Source organism: Sminthopsis crassicaudata, chromosome 3, assembly GCF_048593235.1.
Source record: "Sminthopsis crassicaudata isolate SCR6 chromosome 3, ASM4859323v1, whole genome shotgun sequence".
Classification (NCBI taxonomy): Eukaryota; Metazoa; Chordata; class Mammalia; order Dasyuromorphia; family Dasyuridae; genus Sminthopsis; species Sminthopsis crassicaudata.
In genome coordinates, this window is record NC_133619.1 from 172,304,288 (window position 1) to 172,325,467 (window position 21,180).

General features: G+C 32.8%; 1 protein-coding gene across 6 annotated transcripts in view; it reads left to right on the forward strand.

Annotated features, from left to right (window-relative positions):
- The window catches only part of ATP11A (ATPase phospholipid transporting 11A), a 214,640-nt gene that overhangs the window by 136,910 nt on the left and 56,550 nt on the right, over positions 1-21,180 (forward strand). For all 6 annotated transcript variants that reach the window (XM_074299560.1, XM_074299563.1, XM_074299559.1 and 3 more), the window contains exons 5-12: positions 273-380; positions 4,745-4,873; positions 6,905-7,008; positions 10,639-10,689; positions 13,890-13,954; positions 14,651-14,732; positions 16,161-16,311; positions 19,122-19,319. In XM_074299560.1, the coding sequence (XP_074155661.1) occupies positions 273-380; positions 4,745-4,873; positions 6,905-7,008; positions 10,639-10,689; positions 13,890-13,954; positions 14,651-14,732; positions 16,161-16,311; positions 19,122-19,319 (888 nt within the window). The remainder of the gene's footprint in view (positions 1-272; positions 381-4,744; positions 4,874-6,904; positions 7,009-10,638; positions 10,690-13,889; positions 13,955-14,650; positions 14,733-16,160; positions 16,312-19,121; positions 19,320-21,180) is intronic.

Genomic DNA, 21,180 nt, shown 5'->3' on the forward strand with positions numbered 1-21,180 from the left:
CTTCACTAAAGCAGTGGGTAAGAACTGACCCTTAACTTATATTTCATATATATATCCTTAGCAAAGAAGTTTTATAGAATCAAATAGAAATTTACTTTTCTTCTTGCGAGGGTCAGTGTTGAGAAATTACCCATGCATATGTTTTGTATTATAAAAAGCTATAGTAAAAAAATGCCCCCCAAAAAAGATAATTTTTATGTTAAATTATTGAAAGTTTAAGTGGCTATAGCTTATTTTCCTTTGCCTCATTATATTCTGTTTCTTTCTTTTAGGGCTATGAAGACTGGCTTCGACATAAAGCAGACAATGCAATGAACCAATGCCCTGTCCATTTTATTCAGCATGGCAAACTTGTCCGAAAACAAAGCCGGAATTTAAGAGTGAGGAGCAGTTGGTGAAATTACCTTATTTAGGGCCCAATTCAGCTTTTTTTTTTTTTCTTGACAGAATGGATTATGTTATAATTTAAAATGCTTATAAGATTGCAAGAGGAAGCACTTGATTAAAAAGGAAGGGAAATGAGATATTTAAGAAAATGAAAACAATTTTAGAAATTTAACAAGTATAATACAAAACCAAACTAATTTAGAATTTGTTGTAATTGAACTCCTGGCTTCTCTTCTTAATTTAAAAAGGATCTATGATTTTCCTGAATAATTTATCAGTGTACAAAAAAAAATCTATGGGTAAAAGATGATGATATTTAGCAAATTACAATTTTTAGTTACTTGAGAAGTACCATTTTATGTGCAATCTATTGATATGGTCTTTAAAAGTAAATCCTCCTGAATGCATTCTTGTCTCTCTTCCTTCCTCTTCCTCTTTCTTTTCTATTTCTCCCCAATCTCTCCCATCTTTCCCAAAGTAGCATCCCGGGGTCTACTTTGACTTTTACATTCTATATGGTCATTATTCCCTCTGCTCCTAATTCTCTGTTCTGCTGGAGCTTATTTATCCTGAATTTAATAACTTGTTTGTTATGTTGCTTCTGTGTTCTCCCAGTAGATTGACAGGTCCTTGAGAGCAGAGAGTTTTTTGCCTTTCTATCCCAAGTCCTCAGCATAGGGTCTGGCACATAGTAGGTCTTTCTAAACTGGAGAAAGAGAATTCACTCTCCGCCCAAAAAATGTCTTTATGGATCTACATGGCCTAGTGCAAAGGGTTCTAGACTTACCATTAGAGCTTTTTGAATTTAAATCTCAGCCTTGCCATTTACTGGTTTTATGACTGTTGTTTTGACATGTAACTTTCATTGGCATTAATTTCCATATCTATAAAATGGAGATAAATAATACTTGTATTACCTGTTGCTTATTATGGGCAAAGTTCTTTATAAACCTTAGAATGCTACAAAATTTTACTGTATATTATTGTTATTGTGACATAACAAAATATTTACCTGGTTGGGAAACTATGTCATTGGGTCATAGAGATTAAGTTGGAAGGAATCTCAGAGATCATTCTTTTAGTCCAAGTCCCTCGTTTTACTGAGGCCCAAAGAGGCCCTTTGTCTATTTGTCCAAAGTCACTTAGGTACTGAACATCAGAGAAAGGACTTGAATCCAGATGTTATTATTTCACAATGAGTGGTACTTACTCTGTACTATGCTGTTTAATAGACCACACTTTGTAAAATCAATGACCATTACTTTCTATGTGTAAGAGTATTATCTCCTCAATGCCACAGTTTCTCACTTTTCAGCCATTCTGATTGGTCTTTTCCCCATTTACTCTAAATTAATGACCTTAATTGTGGTACATGGTTTATTTATTTGATTCATATGATGAGTTTGTGACATGCTACGTAACCCAAACTGGGTTTTTTAATGACCATTCTATAGATCCATGCAAAGTAATAGGTAGGTTCTAGGAAACCAGAATTCTTTGGCAGTGTAAGCATTTTTGCAAATGTATGTGGGATAAAACACATGACACACCAAATCATAGACTGACATTAGCCTATTTTTTTCCCCAGTCTTCTGAGCTTAGGCCAGATTTCACAGCTGTTTTCTTTAACTGTGTTATAATCTTTGCACATTTTTTCCATGTTGTAGGAAGAGATTTGTTATTTTTTTAAGCCAATAGACTTTTCCATTGTCCTTTTAAAGGAAATGATCTGGATTATTTAACTAAGCTAAAGTAAAAATTTTAATGCATCAACTTTTTGTGAGAAGTATGCACTTTGTAGTACTGAGTATGTAAACCCAGGGATGTGTTAAATTTACTATTAGAGGAAGAAAAAAATAGATGTCTTCTGATGACAACTCCAGACTTCAGATTCACTTGCACATTATAGGAGTCTCAAGTAAGATGCTGAAAGCACTTTTAAGGGAAAAAATAAAAGGTAACCAGCCATCCACTAATTTTAAAGTTCTCTGAAATTTAGTCATTCTTGTAAACAAAATGTAGTTGTAGGAGAGACCCATTTACTGTATGCAATCAAGTGTAATGATTTGAAAATGCCTTGCATGTAACAGTTCAGACAGCCTAAGTGATTAGATGGATTTTAAATCTGAGTTATTTATCCTGCCCGAGTCATGTCTTGATATTTGATGACATCTTTTTTCTCCAGATACACAAATTATTAAAAGTTGAGTTTAGAGGAAGGGGAAGAATAGAGTATTTGAGTTATGTCATAGATGCATTTTCCCTCCAGAAAGATATTAAGGAATGAAGACGTCTGAAATGTCAGCTATGTTTTTCTTATGGGATATGGGGATTAAAATTATCCCACCTATAATAAAAGAGACTAAGGCAGAGCTCTAAACCAGTGTCACTTTATTAAAGGTTCTATGGTCCCCTCTAATGAAGTCCTCATTTCTTCCTCATGATCAGAGATGCTTCCTCCTTCCTTCCTATTTTTATAGGGCTAAATATCCATTCATTCCAAATAACAAAATAATTCCATTGATTGGCATATGACACATAAGCTAAAATAAGATGTTAGCAGAGTCACAAGTTGAGTGAAGTAAGGGACATCTTCATACAAGACAGGTAGGCTTCTCCTTAGGTTGGGCAGTAGAAAATGGTACAAGCTATTACAGTCAGTGATGTAATAGTGGTCATAAGATGGTCACCTGCTCCTCCTATTAGACAAGGGATTGGTCTGGAAGTACAAAAATATTTTGGGGGAACTTTTCACATATTTGTGATCTCTGCCCACACTGGGCTTGGTCACTATGGCCAGGCAAAACAAAGCAAAGTGGGGGAGGTAGTTAACTTCCTGTAGTTAAACAAGTGGACTTAACTCTGCAGCTGAGAGCCCTAGGACCTTATATACGGAACTTTGATATGATTAATGCTGATTAGAATATAGGAATCCAAAAGAAATATTTCTCACAGGGAGATGGATAGCTTTTCATTAGACTCAATTTATTTTTAGATTTTTATGACAAAGTATTCTGTAATTCCTTTTTTGGCTTAAGTTTCTTTGTTTTTCCATTTGTCTCATTACTTTATGATTTTTTTTCATGTTAATACTAATTTAATATTGATTTTCATAGTTAATACTGATTTAGTAAATGTATTATTATTATTTTTTTCCTGAGGCTGGGGTTAAGTGACTTGCCCAGGGTCACACAGCTAGGAAGTGTTAAGTGTCTGAGACCAGATTTGAACTCGGGTCCTCCTGAATTCAAGGCTGGTGCTCTATCCACTGCGCCACCTAGCTGCCCTGTAAATGTATTATTAGTGTTTAAGTAGTGCTTTTTAGATGTCATTAAGTTCTGTATTTAATAAACAATGAAATTTTAATATAAGCAGGAATCTTAGAGATCATTTTGTCTTACCTCCCCATTTTACAGATGAAGAAACTTAACTAGGATAGAAGCATCAAAGCTCCTATGTTTTCATTGAAACACTCCAGTTATCCAAAAACATTATAATTTCTATAGCACTACACTAACAATTTTCACTCTTTTGTTTGTCTGAAGTCAAAATATTGTCTCAGTAGTATAGGGTTTCCTTTCTTTTTAACTGTATAAAATATATCCATCATTAGTCAAAAGGAAATGTTTTTAATTCCACCTCTGGACTTCAGTTGCTTCAAAGAAGGAATGACACTTTATAAAAAAAAAAAAAAAAAAAAAAAAAGATCATAAATTTGGAAATTACTTTAGCAAGATTATATTTTATTGTAGGTGATTAATAATAATAATCATAGCTAACATTGATAGTTTTTTTTTTACTATTATAAATTATTATAATGCTTGCAATGGGACAGAGATTGTGCTAAAAAAGGCTTTACAATTATTATCTCATTTGATTCACACTACAACCGTGGGAGGTGGATGCCATTATTATCCCCATTTTACAGATGAGGAGACTGAACCAGAAGTTAAGTAACTACTAAAGATCTCAGTCTAGATCTGAACTCAGGTCTTCCTAACCCCAATAGCCCAGCTGCTTGACTGAGCAGCCCCCCTACCTGCTTTTCTTTCATGTAGTTCTGACTCTTTGAATGTCAGCCATAGATTGGCATTGATAATAAGATTACTTGGATATTTTTCAAGAATACCATCCCAACTGACTTTACAAATTGTGTTCTCTATCCACTTTAATACATCTTCTCTTTAATTTAAGTTAGTCTTTTCTGAGTCCCAAACTTTGTTACTGCTTCTGCTCCCTTACTTTAAAAGAGGGGGGGATTTGGAAAGAAGAAACTCTTGTCATTTTCTTAGTTGTGTGTGCCAGTCAGCTAATGAAAAGAAAACTAATTGTGTCCTTTTTTTCCCCCACTCTGTAGGTTGGAGATATTGTGATGGTAAATGATGGTGAAACCTTTCCATGTGACTTAGTATTTCTTTCTAGTAGTAGAGAGGATGGAACATGTTATGTTACAACAGCCAGCTTGGATGGTGAATCAAGTCATAAAGTAATATATTCTTTCACTAAATTGGCTTCATGTTGATTTTTAGCTTTGGGGGTTCTTAGTTTGGGTAACCATAGAAACCAAGATTCTGTTAGAGAAGTTAGTGTGGACAAAGCAAACAATAAGGATCCCATGATTTTTCCTTTTTAAAGAAAAGTTTTGCCCTCCATCTTACCTTTATTCTCCACCCCCAATCTCTGTAGCTAAATGCCATCAAAATAACAAAAAGTGTCTTAACTCAAATTAGGATGGTGTGATTTGAAATAAGGGATATCAGATGGAGATATTAACTAAAAATTGCATGAATAAATTGTTGGTATGAGAAGGCTTAGTTAAAATTATATTTTATTTTTAGATACAGTGACTCAGATGATAATTTTAGTGGTCAGAATTAATGTTTGATTACTACAGAGTTATATCACAAGTAACACAGAATAATCTAGTTTTACTGGCATTTTCATGATTTGTCAGTTTGTGGAGTACTTTAATTTAAAATAGCCTGAGAAGAAGAAATTGATTTAGAATTCCATTCTTGCCCTGTCTCTACACAACTAAATATAGGTTATTCTGCTTTAGCTATTGCTTTTAAAGCAATTACTAATAATAGATGGATGAATAAAAACAATTGTTTTTCCTCCTTTGCAAATGTTATATCATAGAAATATGATACTTGAGAGTGGTGCATGTTACAAAGCATTTATGGAAATGGCCATAACTTAATGGACCCAATCGTTTTCTTAGCCTTTAATCATTCTGAAATTGGGTTATATATAACAAGTTGAAATTTTACGAATCAAAATACCAAAATAGTAGGCTACATTTGCAGAAATGCAGAAAGGGAGATTAGTTTGTTATACACATATTCTAAGTGAATTAACCTTTTATTATAGGACATTTATAGGCAACAGTATTTTGAGTTATAGGAAATGATATGTGACTAAGGTTTTTGCTGCAAATAACAACTGTAGGTAGTACCTTAGAGGAAGAAAAAGTCTCTACAAAAGAGTGATGAACTTTTTCTGAAGCTTGGCGAGCCCATAAGATTACTTTTGTAAGCAGCATCTCTCCTGATAAATCACAGAGAAGATGCATGTATTTCAATGCAACATCATTGTCTGAGTTAACTGTGTTCAGAACTGAAAATATTTGTTCTGCTTTCAGATTTTTTCATGGATAATTACTTTCATTTATTTTAGTTTGTCTTTGTAGCCTTTAATATCTTAAAAGCCAGAGAATAGACTAAATGGCCACTTACCATTTTTAAAAACGAGGATGTATCCTTTAGTAGCTAAGATGTTAATACTTTGCTAGCAAAGATGATGGACTCTTGTAACACACTTAGTTTAAAAAAAATTTTTTTTTAACTAAACATGGAAATAATTCAGGAAAAATAGAAATGAAGATTCTTTACTCCCTAGGCTTTTGTGGGACATTCCCTTCCTCATTCCATTCTAAAGCAAGGAAGGATCAGGTTCCCTGTACTTTGGGGCCCATGTCGGTAGTACCTCACTTGCTTAGGCCCTCTTTGATAATGTACACCTACTTCCCTGAGGATTTGTTAATTTTTTTTCACACTGGCTAGTTCTCTATGTGCAATGCATACCTAGATATTTTAAGCTGACTAGTTAGACGTATTGTTTTTTAAAACAATAAGATCATAAAAGCATTATGTCTCAGACCAAGTGAAAGCCACATAGGAAGTTGACACTATTAGGCCATTGATATGTTTGAAAAAATGCATTATGCCCTCATCACAGCAATAGCTGCTATTGGATTTGTTAGGTATGAAGAAAATGAGTAAAATGGGAGAATTAGTACTTGAAAGACTATTCCTGGATACGGAGAATTACACAACTGATCTGAATATACATATGATAGGAATGTAACATCTGTTTTCTCTGTATGCTCACGTAGGTGTTTATGTTATGTGTCCAAACAGTTTGTATATATTATGAGGAAATAAGTTTTCTAGAAATAAGAGAGCTAACTACTATATTTGTTTTCATTTTTTAATTATATCTTTTCAATTGATAGACTTATTATGCAGTTCAAGAAACAAAGGGATTTCAAACTGAAGAAGAGATCGACAATTTACATGCTACCGTTGAATGTGAACAACCTCAGCCTGACCTCTACAAGTAAGGAGAGTCCTGATAATTTCTTGAATGTCTTTTCTTTAACCCAAGAAGCCCACATAGAATCATAAAGAATTTGATAAGACTGAAATGATTGAACAGCAAAGCTCCCTCTTTCCTCTCCTGGATTCTACTTTTACATTACTAATTGCTTGTTGAATTTCTCCACATGGATGTCCTATTAGCATCCCCAGATCTATATGTCAAAAATAGAACTTGCATCTTTTTCCCTATCCCATTTTTCTTAACTTCCCTTCTTATATGATGATACCACATTTCCCTTAGGTTCATATTGTAGAAACTTTCCTTTACTCGTCTCCCTCATAATCTAAACTGTTCCCAACCATTCTACCTTCACAAAATTCTTTCATCTCCCTGCTCCCCTCCACTTACATGATCACCCTTTTTGTTCTCACCTGGAATGTTGTGACACCCTCCTAATCTTTCCTCTATAGTCTGCCTTCTATAGAAGGGATTAATTGTTATTGTTGAAATACTCTTGTGATTGTGTCATACCTCTACTCAAAACTTTTCAGGGGCTCCTTGTTCTCAAAAAAAGAAAAAGAAAATCTTGTCTTTTAAGACCCTTAATAGTCTGACTCCTCCTTATTTCTGTACCATTATTTTATATTCCTCTCCTTCATCCACTCCATATCCCATTCAAACTAGACTAGCAGCTTCTTCCTTAAATCTCATGCTCCTCCTGTTACCTTGAAGAACTCATTCAATTAGACCTCCATATTTGAATTATATTCCTGCTTCAATTCAATATCTCAAGAGATCTTTTCTAACTTTAGTACTCAGCTGAGGTATCACTTTATGAAGGCTTCCTTTATTTCCCTACCTCATATCTTCTTGTTAGAACTCTTTTCACATTATCTTGTATTTACTTTATCCATGTTCATGATGTCACTGTGTCTCCCCTCTGCAGGCTGACCACCATAAGCTAGAGACTCTGAGGGCAAATAGTCTTTGACTTTTTGGGGGAGGGGGGTCTTTGTGTTTGTAGTATTTTGTACATAGTAGGCATTGCTAGGCCAGTGCTTGGATTACAGTTTGTAATCCGATCCCATTAGTGTAAAGTCTTCAGGACTTCCAATGCATTGCTTCCTTGGCATATCTTTTGAAAATCCATGGTTATGTTAACACCAAAAAAGAAATCTGGATACAGTTGTATTATTAGAATGAAGGCTCTTCTTAGTACTTTATTAGAAACATTTTGATCGAAATTTAGTTTTGCCTGTTTGCATTTTTGTTTTTCTTCCCAGGTTATTTTTACTTTCTGAATCCAATTTTCCCTGTGCAACAAGAGAACTATTTGGTTCTGCACGCATATATTGTATCTAGGATATACTATAACATATTTAACATATATAGGACTGCTTGTCATTTAGGGGAGGGGGTGGAGGAAGGGAAGGAACAGAAGCGAGTGCTAGGGATAATGTTGTAAAAAATTACCCAGACATATGTTGTCAATTAAAAAGTTATAATAAAAAATTTAAAAAAAAAAGAAATTCAGTTTTGCTAGCCATATGTTAAGGATGCCCACCAAAATGTAAAGAAAGTTAAATTCTGGATAAGGGAAGACAAACAAGGACCAAACAAGATGTAGAGGACATTATTAAATGAGAAGTGGATAATTTTGATTATATAAAATTAATGTTTTTATATAAACAAAACTAATATAACCAAAATTTGAAGGAAAACAGAAAACTGGGGGAAAATTTTTACAGCAAGTATCTCTGATAAAGGCCTCCTTTATCAAATATGTAGAGAAATGAGTTAATTTCATAAGAATATAAATCATTACCTAATTGATAAATGGTCAAAGAATATGAACTGGCAGTTTTCAGATGAAGAAATCAAAGCTTACTATAGTCAGATGAAAAAAAAAAAAAAAGGTCTAAATCACTATTAATTACAGAAATAATGAACACCAGTCCTGAAGTCAGGAGGACCTGAGTTCAAATCTGGTCTCAGACATTTAACTCTAGCTATATGACCCTGGACAAGTCATTTAACCACAATTGCCTCAAAAAAAAAAAAAAAAACAAAAAAACAAACTCTGAGATACTATGGCACACTTGTCAAATTGTGTAAAAAAAGAAAATGAAAAATATTGGAGGGGATAAAGTAAAACTGGAACACTAAAGCACTGTTGGTAGAATTGTAAACCAATCCAACCATTCTTTTTTTCTTTTTTTTTTTTTTAATTAATTTTATAATTATAATTTTTTTTTTTTGACAGTACATATGCATGGGTAATTTTTTTTTTTTACAACATTATCCCTTGTATTTACTTTTCCAAATTTTCCCCTCCTTCACTCTCCTCCCTCCCCTAGATGACATGCAATCCCATACATAATAAATGTGTTACAGTATATCCTAGATACAATATGTGTGTGTAAAACCAAATTTCTTGTTGTACGATAAGAATTGGATTCCGAAGGTATAAGTAACCTGGTAGAAAGAAAATAGTGCAAACATTTTACACTCATTTCCCAGTGTTCCTTCTCTGGGTATAGCTGTTTCTGTCCATCATTGATCAACTGGAACTGAACTCGATCTTCTTTATATTGAAGATAACCACTTCAATTAGATTATATCTTCATACAATATCATTGTTGTTGAAGTGTATATTGCCGATCCAACCATTCTGGAGAACAATTTAGAATTATACCTAAAAGGTAATCATACTATTCATATAGATTCAGCAATATTGTTGCTAGGAATGTATTCCAAAGAGATTTTAAAAAGAAGAAAGGTCCTATTTGTATAAAAATGTAGCAGCTACTTTTTGTAAAAGTCATTACTTTTTGAGGTGACTAAAATTGAAAATCCATCAGTTGGGGAATCGCTGAACAAATTGTAATATATGATTGTGATGGAATATTATTGTGCTATAAGAAATGACAAGCAGGATGATTTCAGAAAAACCTGGAGAACTAGGAGAACATTGTACAGAGTAATAGCAATATTGTAGGATGAAGAACTGTGAATAACTTAGCTATTCTCAGTAATATAAAGATCCAAAACAATCCCAAAGGACTCATGTTGAAGCTTGCTATCCACCTCCAGAGAAAGAATGGATATTGTAGAACATATCTATCTTCCTTCCATCTGAACTGCACAAAATGACTTATATGGAGATGTTTTCTACTTGTTGTACATTTATAACCTGTAGGAAGATGGATAGAATTTAGAATTAAAAGCTCTTTTTAAAAAAAAGTCCCAAATGTTAAAAAATTTGTTTTAGCATGTAATTGGGGGAGGGAGGAGATGCCATATTTTTTTTTAGAAGTTAAATACTTTAAAATTTTACAAATTTCACAATTATAAGTTCATGCACTCAAGGAAATCATATCTAGTAGTTCAGGAACTGAAGTGCTGTGTACTATAAATAAAATAAAAATAAACAATCAATTTATATCTAAAAAAGAAAGGGAAAAGAATTAAAATTAATAATGGTTTAAACATATATTAGTGTCAGTTATGAAGAAATAATGGCACTTCATATGAGGACATGTTCACAATATAAATAAGAAAGAAATTTATTTGAAAGCATGTGTTCAAGTTCATGGATGCTTCTGTTGTTTCTGATTTTTCATTCATAGTTTTTTATTGTCTTTTCAGATTTGTTGGCCGTATACATGTTTACCAGGAGAGAAATGAGCCTGTTGTAAGGTAAAAGATTATATTTTTAATCTTAAGAACATTTGGTTTATTTTTATTCATTGAATTTTTTTAAAGTGTTCTTTATTAAAGAGATTTTCTTAGTGAATAATTATGCTGGGCCCTTGTGCAAGGAGTCTAGGATTTTCTGCAAGATTCCATTCTGATTTGTCTTAAACTGGTATCTTAATATGTGGCCTGATTTTATGCTATGAAGCTTGAAATACCTAAGAGAAGTTATGTGTCAATATTTGTGTTTAAAACAAGTTTCATAAAGTACTTATGTGTAGAAAAATCTAAAAGTAAATAACTTTCTAAATCTGTGTTGTATTTTCTCTTCTGAATATGTCTCTTGAGAAATCTACCTTAGATCACTGAATTTCTTGGCAGGAGCATAGTTGTAGGTAAAAAGTGTAATGCAGTGCCTTCCCATTAGAAATAATCATCTCATAATTTCTTTTAAAGACATATTTTGGAACGTGAAATTGAACGTTTCTTAATTTGGTGACCACTTTACTGCAATAAGTAGATTAGTTCAACTCTTAAAACTTAATGCGGGAAGCAACATTTCTTTCTAGCTTTCTTCCCAGATTTAATGGATTGCCTTGTACAAAGGGCATATCTGTAGGTTACAATAGATAAAAGAACATGAATAAGTTGTTGTCAGGTTATAAAAATAAGCATACTACATAAATTATAGCTGATGGTTTCATTTAAGAGTCTTAGGCAGTCAATTATATATATTGACTAGTCACACGCTGGATTTACAAGGAAATAGCAATCTACTGAATATTTAATACAATAGTCACTATATCATATTTTCTTAAGACCAATTAAATGCTAGAGAGATAGCAATGCTATCAATGTTCTGCAGAAATTCATGTTTTCAGAGTCTGCTTATTGCCTTTGCTTGTCTAACCTTTTTTATTTGCAGAAGAAGAAAGAAATGCCTGAACTTCTGGGTATTTTGCACTTTATTTCAAGATTTGGGGATTTATTTTTAATGAAATATTTGGCTTCTGATACTGAAGAGTTTTAAATAAAGTGTTGAAGTGTGCAATTTAAAAATAATTTGTTAAGTCAAGATACAAATTACAAAGATACAACATAATATTTTAAATATTTTCACCTGTCAGTGAAAGTGAGCTGAATGGAAAATTATTACTGATTTGGGGGTGGGGAGAGAGGCATGGAGTTACTAAAAGAAAGATGAACCTAAGGATTCCCAGACTTTGAGATTAGAATTTGTTTTCTTTCTAATTTTTTTTTAAGAAAAACACCATGCATTTTAAAATATGCATTCTTATTATGATTCTCTATTAAACAGTTTGGTGAATACTTTTCAGGAAACATAAAGCCATTGTCTAGTAGATTTATAAAATTATATTATTCCTAAGGTAGACTCCAAGCAGCTATAAAGAAATAAAGTCTCATGAATTCTTTTGTATTGTGAGAAGTAATTTGTGTAGGACTGAGTAAATATTGCCAGTGGGATGAAATTAGATCTGTATTTTCCCGCAGAAGTAAACAGCTTTCTGTGCCATCATTTAAAATTAGTTTGTTGTCTAGCAGTCATTGAAAGGAAATTACCAAAATACAACCAAAGTTTAATCCAGCTTTTTTCAGATATCTTTATTATTTCAATGTCTGTTCATGTTTGGGTTTTTTAAGCTTTCTGTTAAATTTGGTGGAACTGAAAGATCTAAACCTATTTAAAAGAGAAAATTGTTACTTTTCTTATTCATAACTTCTGGTACCCAAAGAGACAAGAACCATTGCTTAAACTCCTTCTCACTTCCAGAAGCAAAAATAAGGAACTAACTGAAATTAAGTATTCCCAGTTAAAAGCCAAAAATGAATCCTACCAACCCCCCAGTCTGATCAAATATTTTATCTTTTTAAAATGTCACCTTTTCCTATATTTTTCAGAAATATCTTCTGGTCAAACTCTGTTTTCATGACTTAAAATTTATTCTTAATGTGTTGCTAATATAATTTGACATTGCCTGTATCATCACTAAATGACGAATATCTAGCCTAAGAGTCTGTGTTTTTAATGATTGTCACGAAGACTAATGGAGGTTAAAACTATCTTGTCGCTTCAGGAAATACATGTCACTTTTATTATGAATATTCCAAAGGATCTCTCTTCATGTGATCAATGCCCTGGACTCAATGCTATCTAGTTCTTGAGCCAAGAAACCTTACATTAAGAATTATTTTAGTTTCACATAACTGAAAGCAACATACTATGCAAGTGACTTCCTATTATATTACTCTTCATAAAAGATACTACCATTCTTTGTTGGTAGGGAAAGTTTCCTCATCCAAGTGAAATCACAGGTCTTGTTTGTTTTGCCTTCTTTATGCATACATGTTGTCTCTCCTTATTTATATTCTCAGAATCTGACATGGTGCTTGTTACACAGTAGGTATTTAATAAATGCTTCTTCATTGACCCAGGCAGACTTTCACCATAAATGTTTGAAGTCTAACACTAAAATGTAAAATAACATGTGGCTATGTATGTGAGATACTGATACACTGTGATCCTTTCACATTGCAATGTTTCCCATCAGTTTCAATATGTTGCAAGTCAACATAAGAAATTAAGTGAAAATTTTGGGGAAACTTTGTAGAAGTCACAGACAATACATAAAGGCTAGCAAAAAGCACAGAAGCAGCTTAGGAACTCGGGAATGAATAAAATATATGCATAGTATTTTATATATATCAACCCAAATTTTACAATGAGGTATTTAATACCCCATAAAGGGGGAAAAAAAAATCAGATTTCTTCAGGATATAAAAAGAAGGCCAAGAACTTCACACCTATTTTCAAGGCTGCAGAAGCACTACTCCCCAAACCACAATGTGGAAGGGATAACTGTCCATTTAAAAGTGAAAACAAATAAATCTCATATACCAACCTTAAGTCTTTTCAGACTGGGCCTCCTGCAATGTTAAACACATCCTAGAAGCAAGAAAGATTATTAAGGCAGGGTAATGTATTTGTAATCCTACATATAGTTAATAGGTGATTTAATTTTATAGTGAAACTGGACCTACTTTTATCACTTTAACATAATGTCTACATAGAAACACCTCCACATTAAACAAATCAGTAATTTTTCCATTCTATAATCTTGTCTTGTTCTACTAGTTTTATCTTTATAAGCACTTAACACATCCAATAATCCTTATCTTTGCAGGTCATTAGGATCAGAAAACCTGCTTCTTAGGGGAGCCTCTTTAAAGAACACTGAGAAAATCTTTGGTAACTATTTTAATTAATGAATTATTAATAACAGCTTCTAAAATTAATAAAGATACATTAAGTAAAAAATTTAAATCTATAATAGCATTATAAAAGCATTTTTTTTTTTTTTTACTTTGATGTACTATAGTCTTTGCTACTATAATTATACCTCAGGAAGAAAATTACCATCAATATATAAAACCACAACAGATCCAGCCATGGGAGCTGATATAATTGTTTACAGATTAAGTGCCTGTATTCTTAGACTCAGAAGAGCAAGATTGCTGCATCCATTCAAGAATTCAGTCAATAAAATTCTATAGGGAATTTATTCTAAGATATCTCTCTCTGTTTTTTTAAAAGCTGCATTTCCTTAGCAATATACTTAACTTATTGGCAATATTTTCTTGTTTCATATTTTTTAATTAATTGTATCATAAAATACACTACAAACACACCTTGCAATAAAGTACAGTATATTTAAAAATCTAACTTTATTAATTGTAGATCATTTTGATTTTAAGAAGGATAAGGGAAGAGATTTCTTTATCTTAAAATAATCTTGTGAAAATTTATTTGACTTGATTTTTTAAGCTGATTTTGTGAAATTAAAATGATTGTAAAACTTCAGTTTTTATGACTGTTATAAGTAATGTAGCTACTCTTTTAAATGAGGCATGCTTGTGTATTTGATAAAATATTATTATTTTTTAGGTGTGGCTATATATACTGGCATGGAAACTAAGATGGCATTAAATTACCAGTCAAAATCACAGAAACGCTCTGTTGTAGAAAAGTAAGTCTTGCTGCTTTTAGGATAGCTAGCATTTTGCACATCACTTTGCACTTGTCAGGTACTGTGCTTTATAAATATTATCTTTTGATACTCAAAAACAACCCTGGAAGGCAGGTGTGTTATTATCCCCATTTTACAAATAAGGAAATTTAATTAAAGCTAATTAGGGTTAAGTGACTTGCCCAGAGTCATCCAGATAGTAAATATCTGAGCCTGTATTTGAACTCTTAGCTCTTCATGACTCTAAGCCTTGTGCACTATATGCTGCTGCACCACCCAGCTGTCTCTTAAAATGCCTGTAGTGCATGAAATGATGTAAGTGATTCAAAAGGTACAGTAGACTCACAAAGGTATACATATGACCTCATGTATATATAGTGTCATATGAAATAGATCTCCTCTGATAAGCTTTTTTTTTTTTTTTTTTAATTAGGGAAACTATTGCAGTGACTAATTTCTTTACAAAATAAATTTGTCTTAAATTCAGTAAGAAAATTTTATGTTTTCTGTTCCTTTTAAAAGGGTACAAATATCTTTTATTCTGTAACTAGTTTCCCATTAACTAATTATAATTAGAATATAGAGTCCAGAGTGAGAGGCCCAAGTTAAATGCTAGCTCTGCCTCTTCACTTTTTTGAAGGATAGGGAGGAGATTAGTGTCTCAAATTTCCTATAACTAGAAAAACCATATAACTTCTAAGACCTCTTTTCTGCCTATTGGTTTTTTACCAGTCACTTTTAGCAAACTGTATTTTTGAAAGATCTATGAAGTATATTTTGTCTGCATGATTATTAATTGACCTTTAAAAGTTATCACTTGATTTCTTCTTGGCTATTGCATCAGAAGAGAAATCTGAGATTTTGTTCTTTATAAATGAGGATGCTTTGTCTCCCAGATGTCCACACATAACAAATTTGTTTCAGAAATCAATATTGAAGTCAGATTTCTTTTCGGAAAAACTGCTAAGATTTTGGTTCCTCTTCAGTAATTCCTCTCCAATGAGAACATTCAGCCTTTGTGTGTGGTAATGCTGTGGGTGAAATTTATGAATCTTGAACTCATTGCTTGACCATTTAATGTTAGAAGAAATTGATTTTAAAAAGCTCTTGTAACTTGCTGGATTGTTAAATCTACAAATGTTCACTTCAGGTTATAAGGAAGTGAACAATTATTTGAAATTTAATGAATGTTACTTATTTTGGCTATATATGGGTTACCTCCATGATCTACAAAATCCTGCCCTTCTCTTTAAATGTCAAAAGTAAGAGTGCATGATGGTAATAATAAATTTGTGTCTTCATTTGTGCTTTACAAAAGTCAGAAACTTTACTGAAATTTTTTACATGTTTTATATATTGTTTGTGTTTTTGTAATAGGAGATTTTGTGCTTCCCCCTCAAATGAACTATTACTGTCTTTTTATTTTAGATCAATGAATGTATTCCTTGTTGTATACCTCTGTATCCTAATCAGTAAAGCACTGATAAATACTGTCCTGAAATATGTATGGCAGAGTGACCCATTTCGAGATGAGCCTTGGTTTAATCAGAAGACTGAATCAGAGAGACAGAGAAACCTGGTATGAAAAATTTCACCTGAAACAATTGACACTCTTTATTGTGTTTAGAAGTGGTTTGCGTAACATTTTTGTTAAAACTAGGAACCCAACACATTGTGACCCTTGAAAGAATTGCATAAATTAGAACTATTCACTTTAGTAGCAGTTGGAATGGAAGATCTTTATGTATTTGAGAAATAATAAAATGAGAAGACATGATCATTTTCTCTTACCCATTTCATTTCCTGCATGTAATAGAAAATGTATCTCCAAATGAGGGAATCTTTGGTATTTTAACATCCACAGTAGAGAAGGGAAAAAGGAGGATGTCTTAAATAGACTTCTCTGTCCAAAGAGAATTATTTAAAAATGATCTTTATAGCTCACCAGAGAGAGGACTGGAATGCTGAATTCCTCCAAATCTGCATCTATATTGGTGACAGTTTTTCATTTTGTATAAGAAAAGTTCCATATATAGCATATTAGAAATGCTCCCTTCTTTTCAAACATTCCAGGATGGTGGTGGGTAGAGACCAATATCTTATTTTTTTACCTTCACTTCTAGATGTATGTTTTGAGATTTTTGCATATAGTAATTGGCTGGGGAGGCTGAGACTGGAGGATTGGAATTGAGGTCAGGCAACCAGAAGGATGTGGAGGATCTTATTTGTGATTCGATGGGCTATGGGGCCATTTAGGCACAGAAGTACATTTATCCACAAAGTCATAATTAGGGAGACAGAAGAGGTTTGATTTCAAGATTGAAGGCAAAAGAGAGTAAGTAGTTAAAACTACAAGAGTTATACAGGATTGCAGCCAATTCAAAATTTTCTGGCAAATGTCAGGAGGATGGCCTTCTGTTGTTTTCTCTAGTGAAGATCAAAGGCCCTCTGATTGAAGTGCTGATGTTTTTGTTTTTCTTTTCTATCCCCTTGGGATTCTGCATAGGAATGCTAACTCTGATTCTCCTGAGGAGGGGAAATAAACTTCCAATATACAAAGATGCTAACAAAGGGAGAAAGGCCTTTAGAAAAAAAACTAACAAAATTGTGTATAATTTTGTATGTGTGTGTTTGTGTGTGTGTGTGTGTGTATGTATATATATATATATATACCTTAGCAAGTTATATCAATTAATTTACTTATATTCCTCAAAGATAGAACTTAGAATTCAAAAATTCTGAAGAAGTGAACTTATAGATATCAAATTAGGATTGGACCTCATAGAGGCTATGGGATTTACTTCTTCCCTCTTATTTTGCATGTGAGAAACTAAGACCTATAGAGGTTAGTTAAGTTGGCCAATCATGGTCATATAAATAGAAAGTGACAGAGCTTATCTTCCAGTCTATGTGTAGTTACTCCAAATCCAACAATCTTTCTTCTCTGTCATACTGCCTCTCAGTCATGGGAAAAGTCATGGAATCCCTCCTGACTAGACTTCATGCAGAGTATCATAGTAGTTCTAGTTTTCTGAGCCTAACAATATTGTTCTCTAACAGAGAAACATCTTAAATAGATCAATAATATCAGACAGCAAATTCATTCCTCTAATTCTAGCTCTTCAGCGATAATGATCATATTTTAGATCCTCTTGCTTAGGACAACTAAGGCAGGAAATAAATGAATTCTTAGGACAACTAAGGAAGGAAATAAATGAATTCTATTGATGATGACTCAATGAAATAAGTGATGTTAGTTTATGGTATGTTTGTGTGACTAAGAATAATGGTGAAGAGTTCTAGGAAAGCACATTGTAAGGAAACAATCTGAGACATGACCTTGTCCCTAGGAAGAAGTTGGTTTTAAAACACTTTCTTGGAATTTCTTCAAACTAACTGCAAGACAAACTTCTATGTTTGAAATACTAAAACCACGTTGAACTGAAAATGTAAAAATCTAAGGGATTCAGAGAGATGCCTCATCACACTTAGTAAAGGAGCATGACTGGGATAGTCTTACATAGGAAGAAGCTTGGATGGTTCAGTTTGTAAAATCCTGTGCACTGCTTCCCAGCATGCAGATATTTCTGTTTGTTTTTTTTTTTTTTAACATAAACTTTCATTAATGCCTTTTAGCTTTTTACATCATCATCATTTCCTCTAGTATTTTCTCTCTCCCTCCCAAATTGCCATACAATTCTGTCTATTAAAGTAGCTAGCTGGAAATAAAATACAATTTTAAACAAAGATGCATTCAGATATTTAGTACTTTGTGCTTTGTGCTGTCTTGTTAGCAAAGAGATTCTGAATCTCCTCTCCTGTAACAAATATATCCATATTCTAAGAGAAAACTCAACTATTTAAAATATAAATCTTTCTAATTGGGTCTGTATTTAATTGGGATTAAAAAAAACCTTCTGATAATTGAAGTTCTTGAATATACCAATTTTTATTCCACTGGTTGTTCATCTATAAAGTATGCATACAGAGGGGGAGAGATTAGGCAATGTATAATGTAAACCCAGAATTGCTATTAAGGAACTCTTCTTATCCTAATATCCTCCCTCATCCCGGAGTTTCCTAAACATTTTTTAAGAGAGCATCTTTAGTATATGTGCCTAATAGTAAGCAATCTAAATGGCCGGCCTTTCTCTCTTTTTCCCACATTAGTTTGTGGATAAAGAATGTAAAGTCTGTGAGATACTAACAAGAATTCAAACTAAGAGATAAATAATAGACCTGAAGAAAGACTAACAATAGACAGATTTGAATAACTGAACATTCCTCAAGCTTAAACTTGAGAGAATTGTATATGTATTGCATTGATTATGAAAATAGAAAGCTTAATACATCAATAAAATTTATATTTATTCTTTACTCCTTTTGCAGTTTCTCAAAGCTTTCACAGACTTCCTGGCTTTTATGGTACTTTTTAACTACATTATTCCAGTGTCCATGTATGTCACAGTTGAAATGCAGAAATTTCTGGGCTCCTATTTTCTCACCTGGGATGAAGATATGTTTGATGAAGAAACAGGTGAAGGACCTCTAGTTAATACCTCTGACCTAAATGAAGAATTAGGACAGGTAGGTAATGTAGTAAGTAAATTTAGAAATTTAACTCTGCTGATGGATATTTGAGTGTTTCCTGCTACTTGAATGAATACATGAAAAAAATCTAGATAATTCAGCCTTTTTTTTCAAGTTTCAATTTTTATATGTGACATCATTTAGATATATCCTGTAATTGATGAAAGGTCAGGAAAAAAAATGATCATTTGAAAATGTGATTATTTACAGATAAGAAAAAGGACAATTTTTTTTTTCATGTTTGTAATTTGGAAAACAAAAAAGTTTTGATGACTAGTTGTAACAGAACTGTAAAATTGAGACATGGCATTTATGAAGCATTGTTATTTCTTGGCTGTAATAGTATGAAGGAAAAGAACTTAGAGAGAAACTTGCCCTCCTTCAGGATACTTAGACATTTTGCTCATTCCATTGTAAATAATTATCTTATGAGCTTTGGTTCTAATTGAGAACTAGCTTTGAGGCCTTCTGCCAGCCCTCACTGTATCAGGCTCTTAGGCATTTGGGTTTCAGCAAAGATTATCTCTATGGAAAGATAACATTCATTATTTATTTCTTTCCAGGAAGAAGTTCTGAGTTAATTTGTTATATTTTTAACTGGGGGTGGGGGGGGGAAGACCTTTAAGATGGTTTGCTAAATTGTTCTTTTCAAAAGAAGTTAGGTCTGAGAAAGTATCTTTCTCCTCAGTTCAAGATAAAGTGTTTGCATGAATACAGTATATACTTTGGTCATTAAGAACCTTAAATTTTGGCCAGCATAGAAATAATCTTTAAATCTCACTATGTTGCCCTTGCTCTCTATGTGCCTTGTTCTAGTTAACATTTCTATGCATTAAGTTTTTAAGCCTTTGTAATAAGTGTTTTTTTTTAATGTCCAATATTTAATATCATATGGCCTTTGAAAGATAGATTGTATGGTACATTGGAGAAATTCAAAAAGAAGAAAAATATGTCAACTTTTGTCAATAATAAAAATTTCCAAGTTCTTCTTATTTATAGCACCATTCTACAAAAATAAGCTTTTGTTAATCTGTAACCTTTGGTAGGGGTGATGATATGCTGAGACTCTTAACAGACCCAGATCACACAAGAAAAAAGGGTGTCTATCTTTGTTCAAATGTTATGGGACTAACTTATTTTTCTCTGCTTGCATGTAATTATTCTCTAGCATATGAACTAGAAATATATAAACCTCAAAACTGCAATGTCCACCACAGGCTCTTCCTGAGTGAAGGTTTCATTCCTTGAATTGAACATAGCTAAATCTAGCAAGCAAGCCACCCACTGAGATAATAACTGTCTTTTGCTCTAAAAATGAGCATAGGGGGAAAAATCACTAACTAATTTCTTTCTCAGTGTTTGATCATTTACAAGATTTTTACATAATTAATAGCAATAGAGAAAATGATCATTTCTATCTTAGTGATTAAAGTTGCTGTTTTGAACTGCACCTAAAGTATCATTATGTTGTCACTTAGATTCAAGGATCCTGCATGTTTAAACATAGCAGTTTAAGTGATATTTTAGATTTCCCTTTTATTTGCTTTAGTATGGATCCAGCAATTCCTTATGATACTGTGTGGGATAGAATCCTGGGATGTCAGAGTTAAGATAGAAGAGACACTGGAGATCATCTAGTCCCAACACCCTCACTTTATAGATGTGGAAATTGATAGAGTGTAAGAATTGCTGAACTTCATCAAAATTAAGGTCACATGGTCACATTATCTCTGATTGGGCATTGACAGTTGTCATTTGTAATGGGTTAGGGACATTTCCCAAAGCAACTTGTTTGCCTCATTAAACAACTTTTGGGGATAAATCATAAGGATAGAAAAAGTGCTTAGTTGGAGTCCAG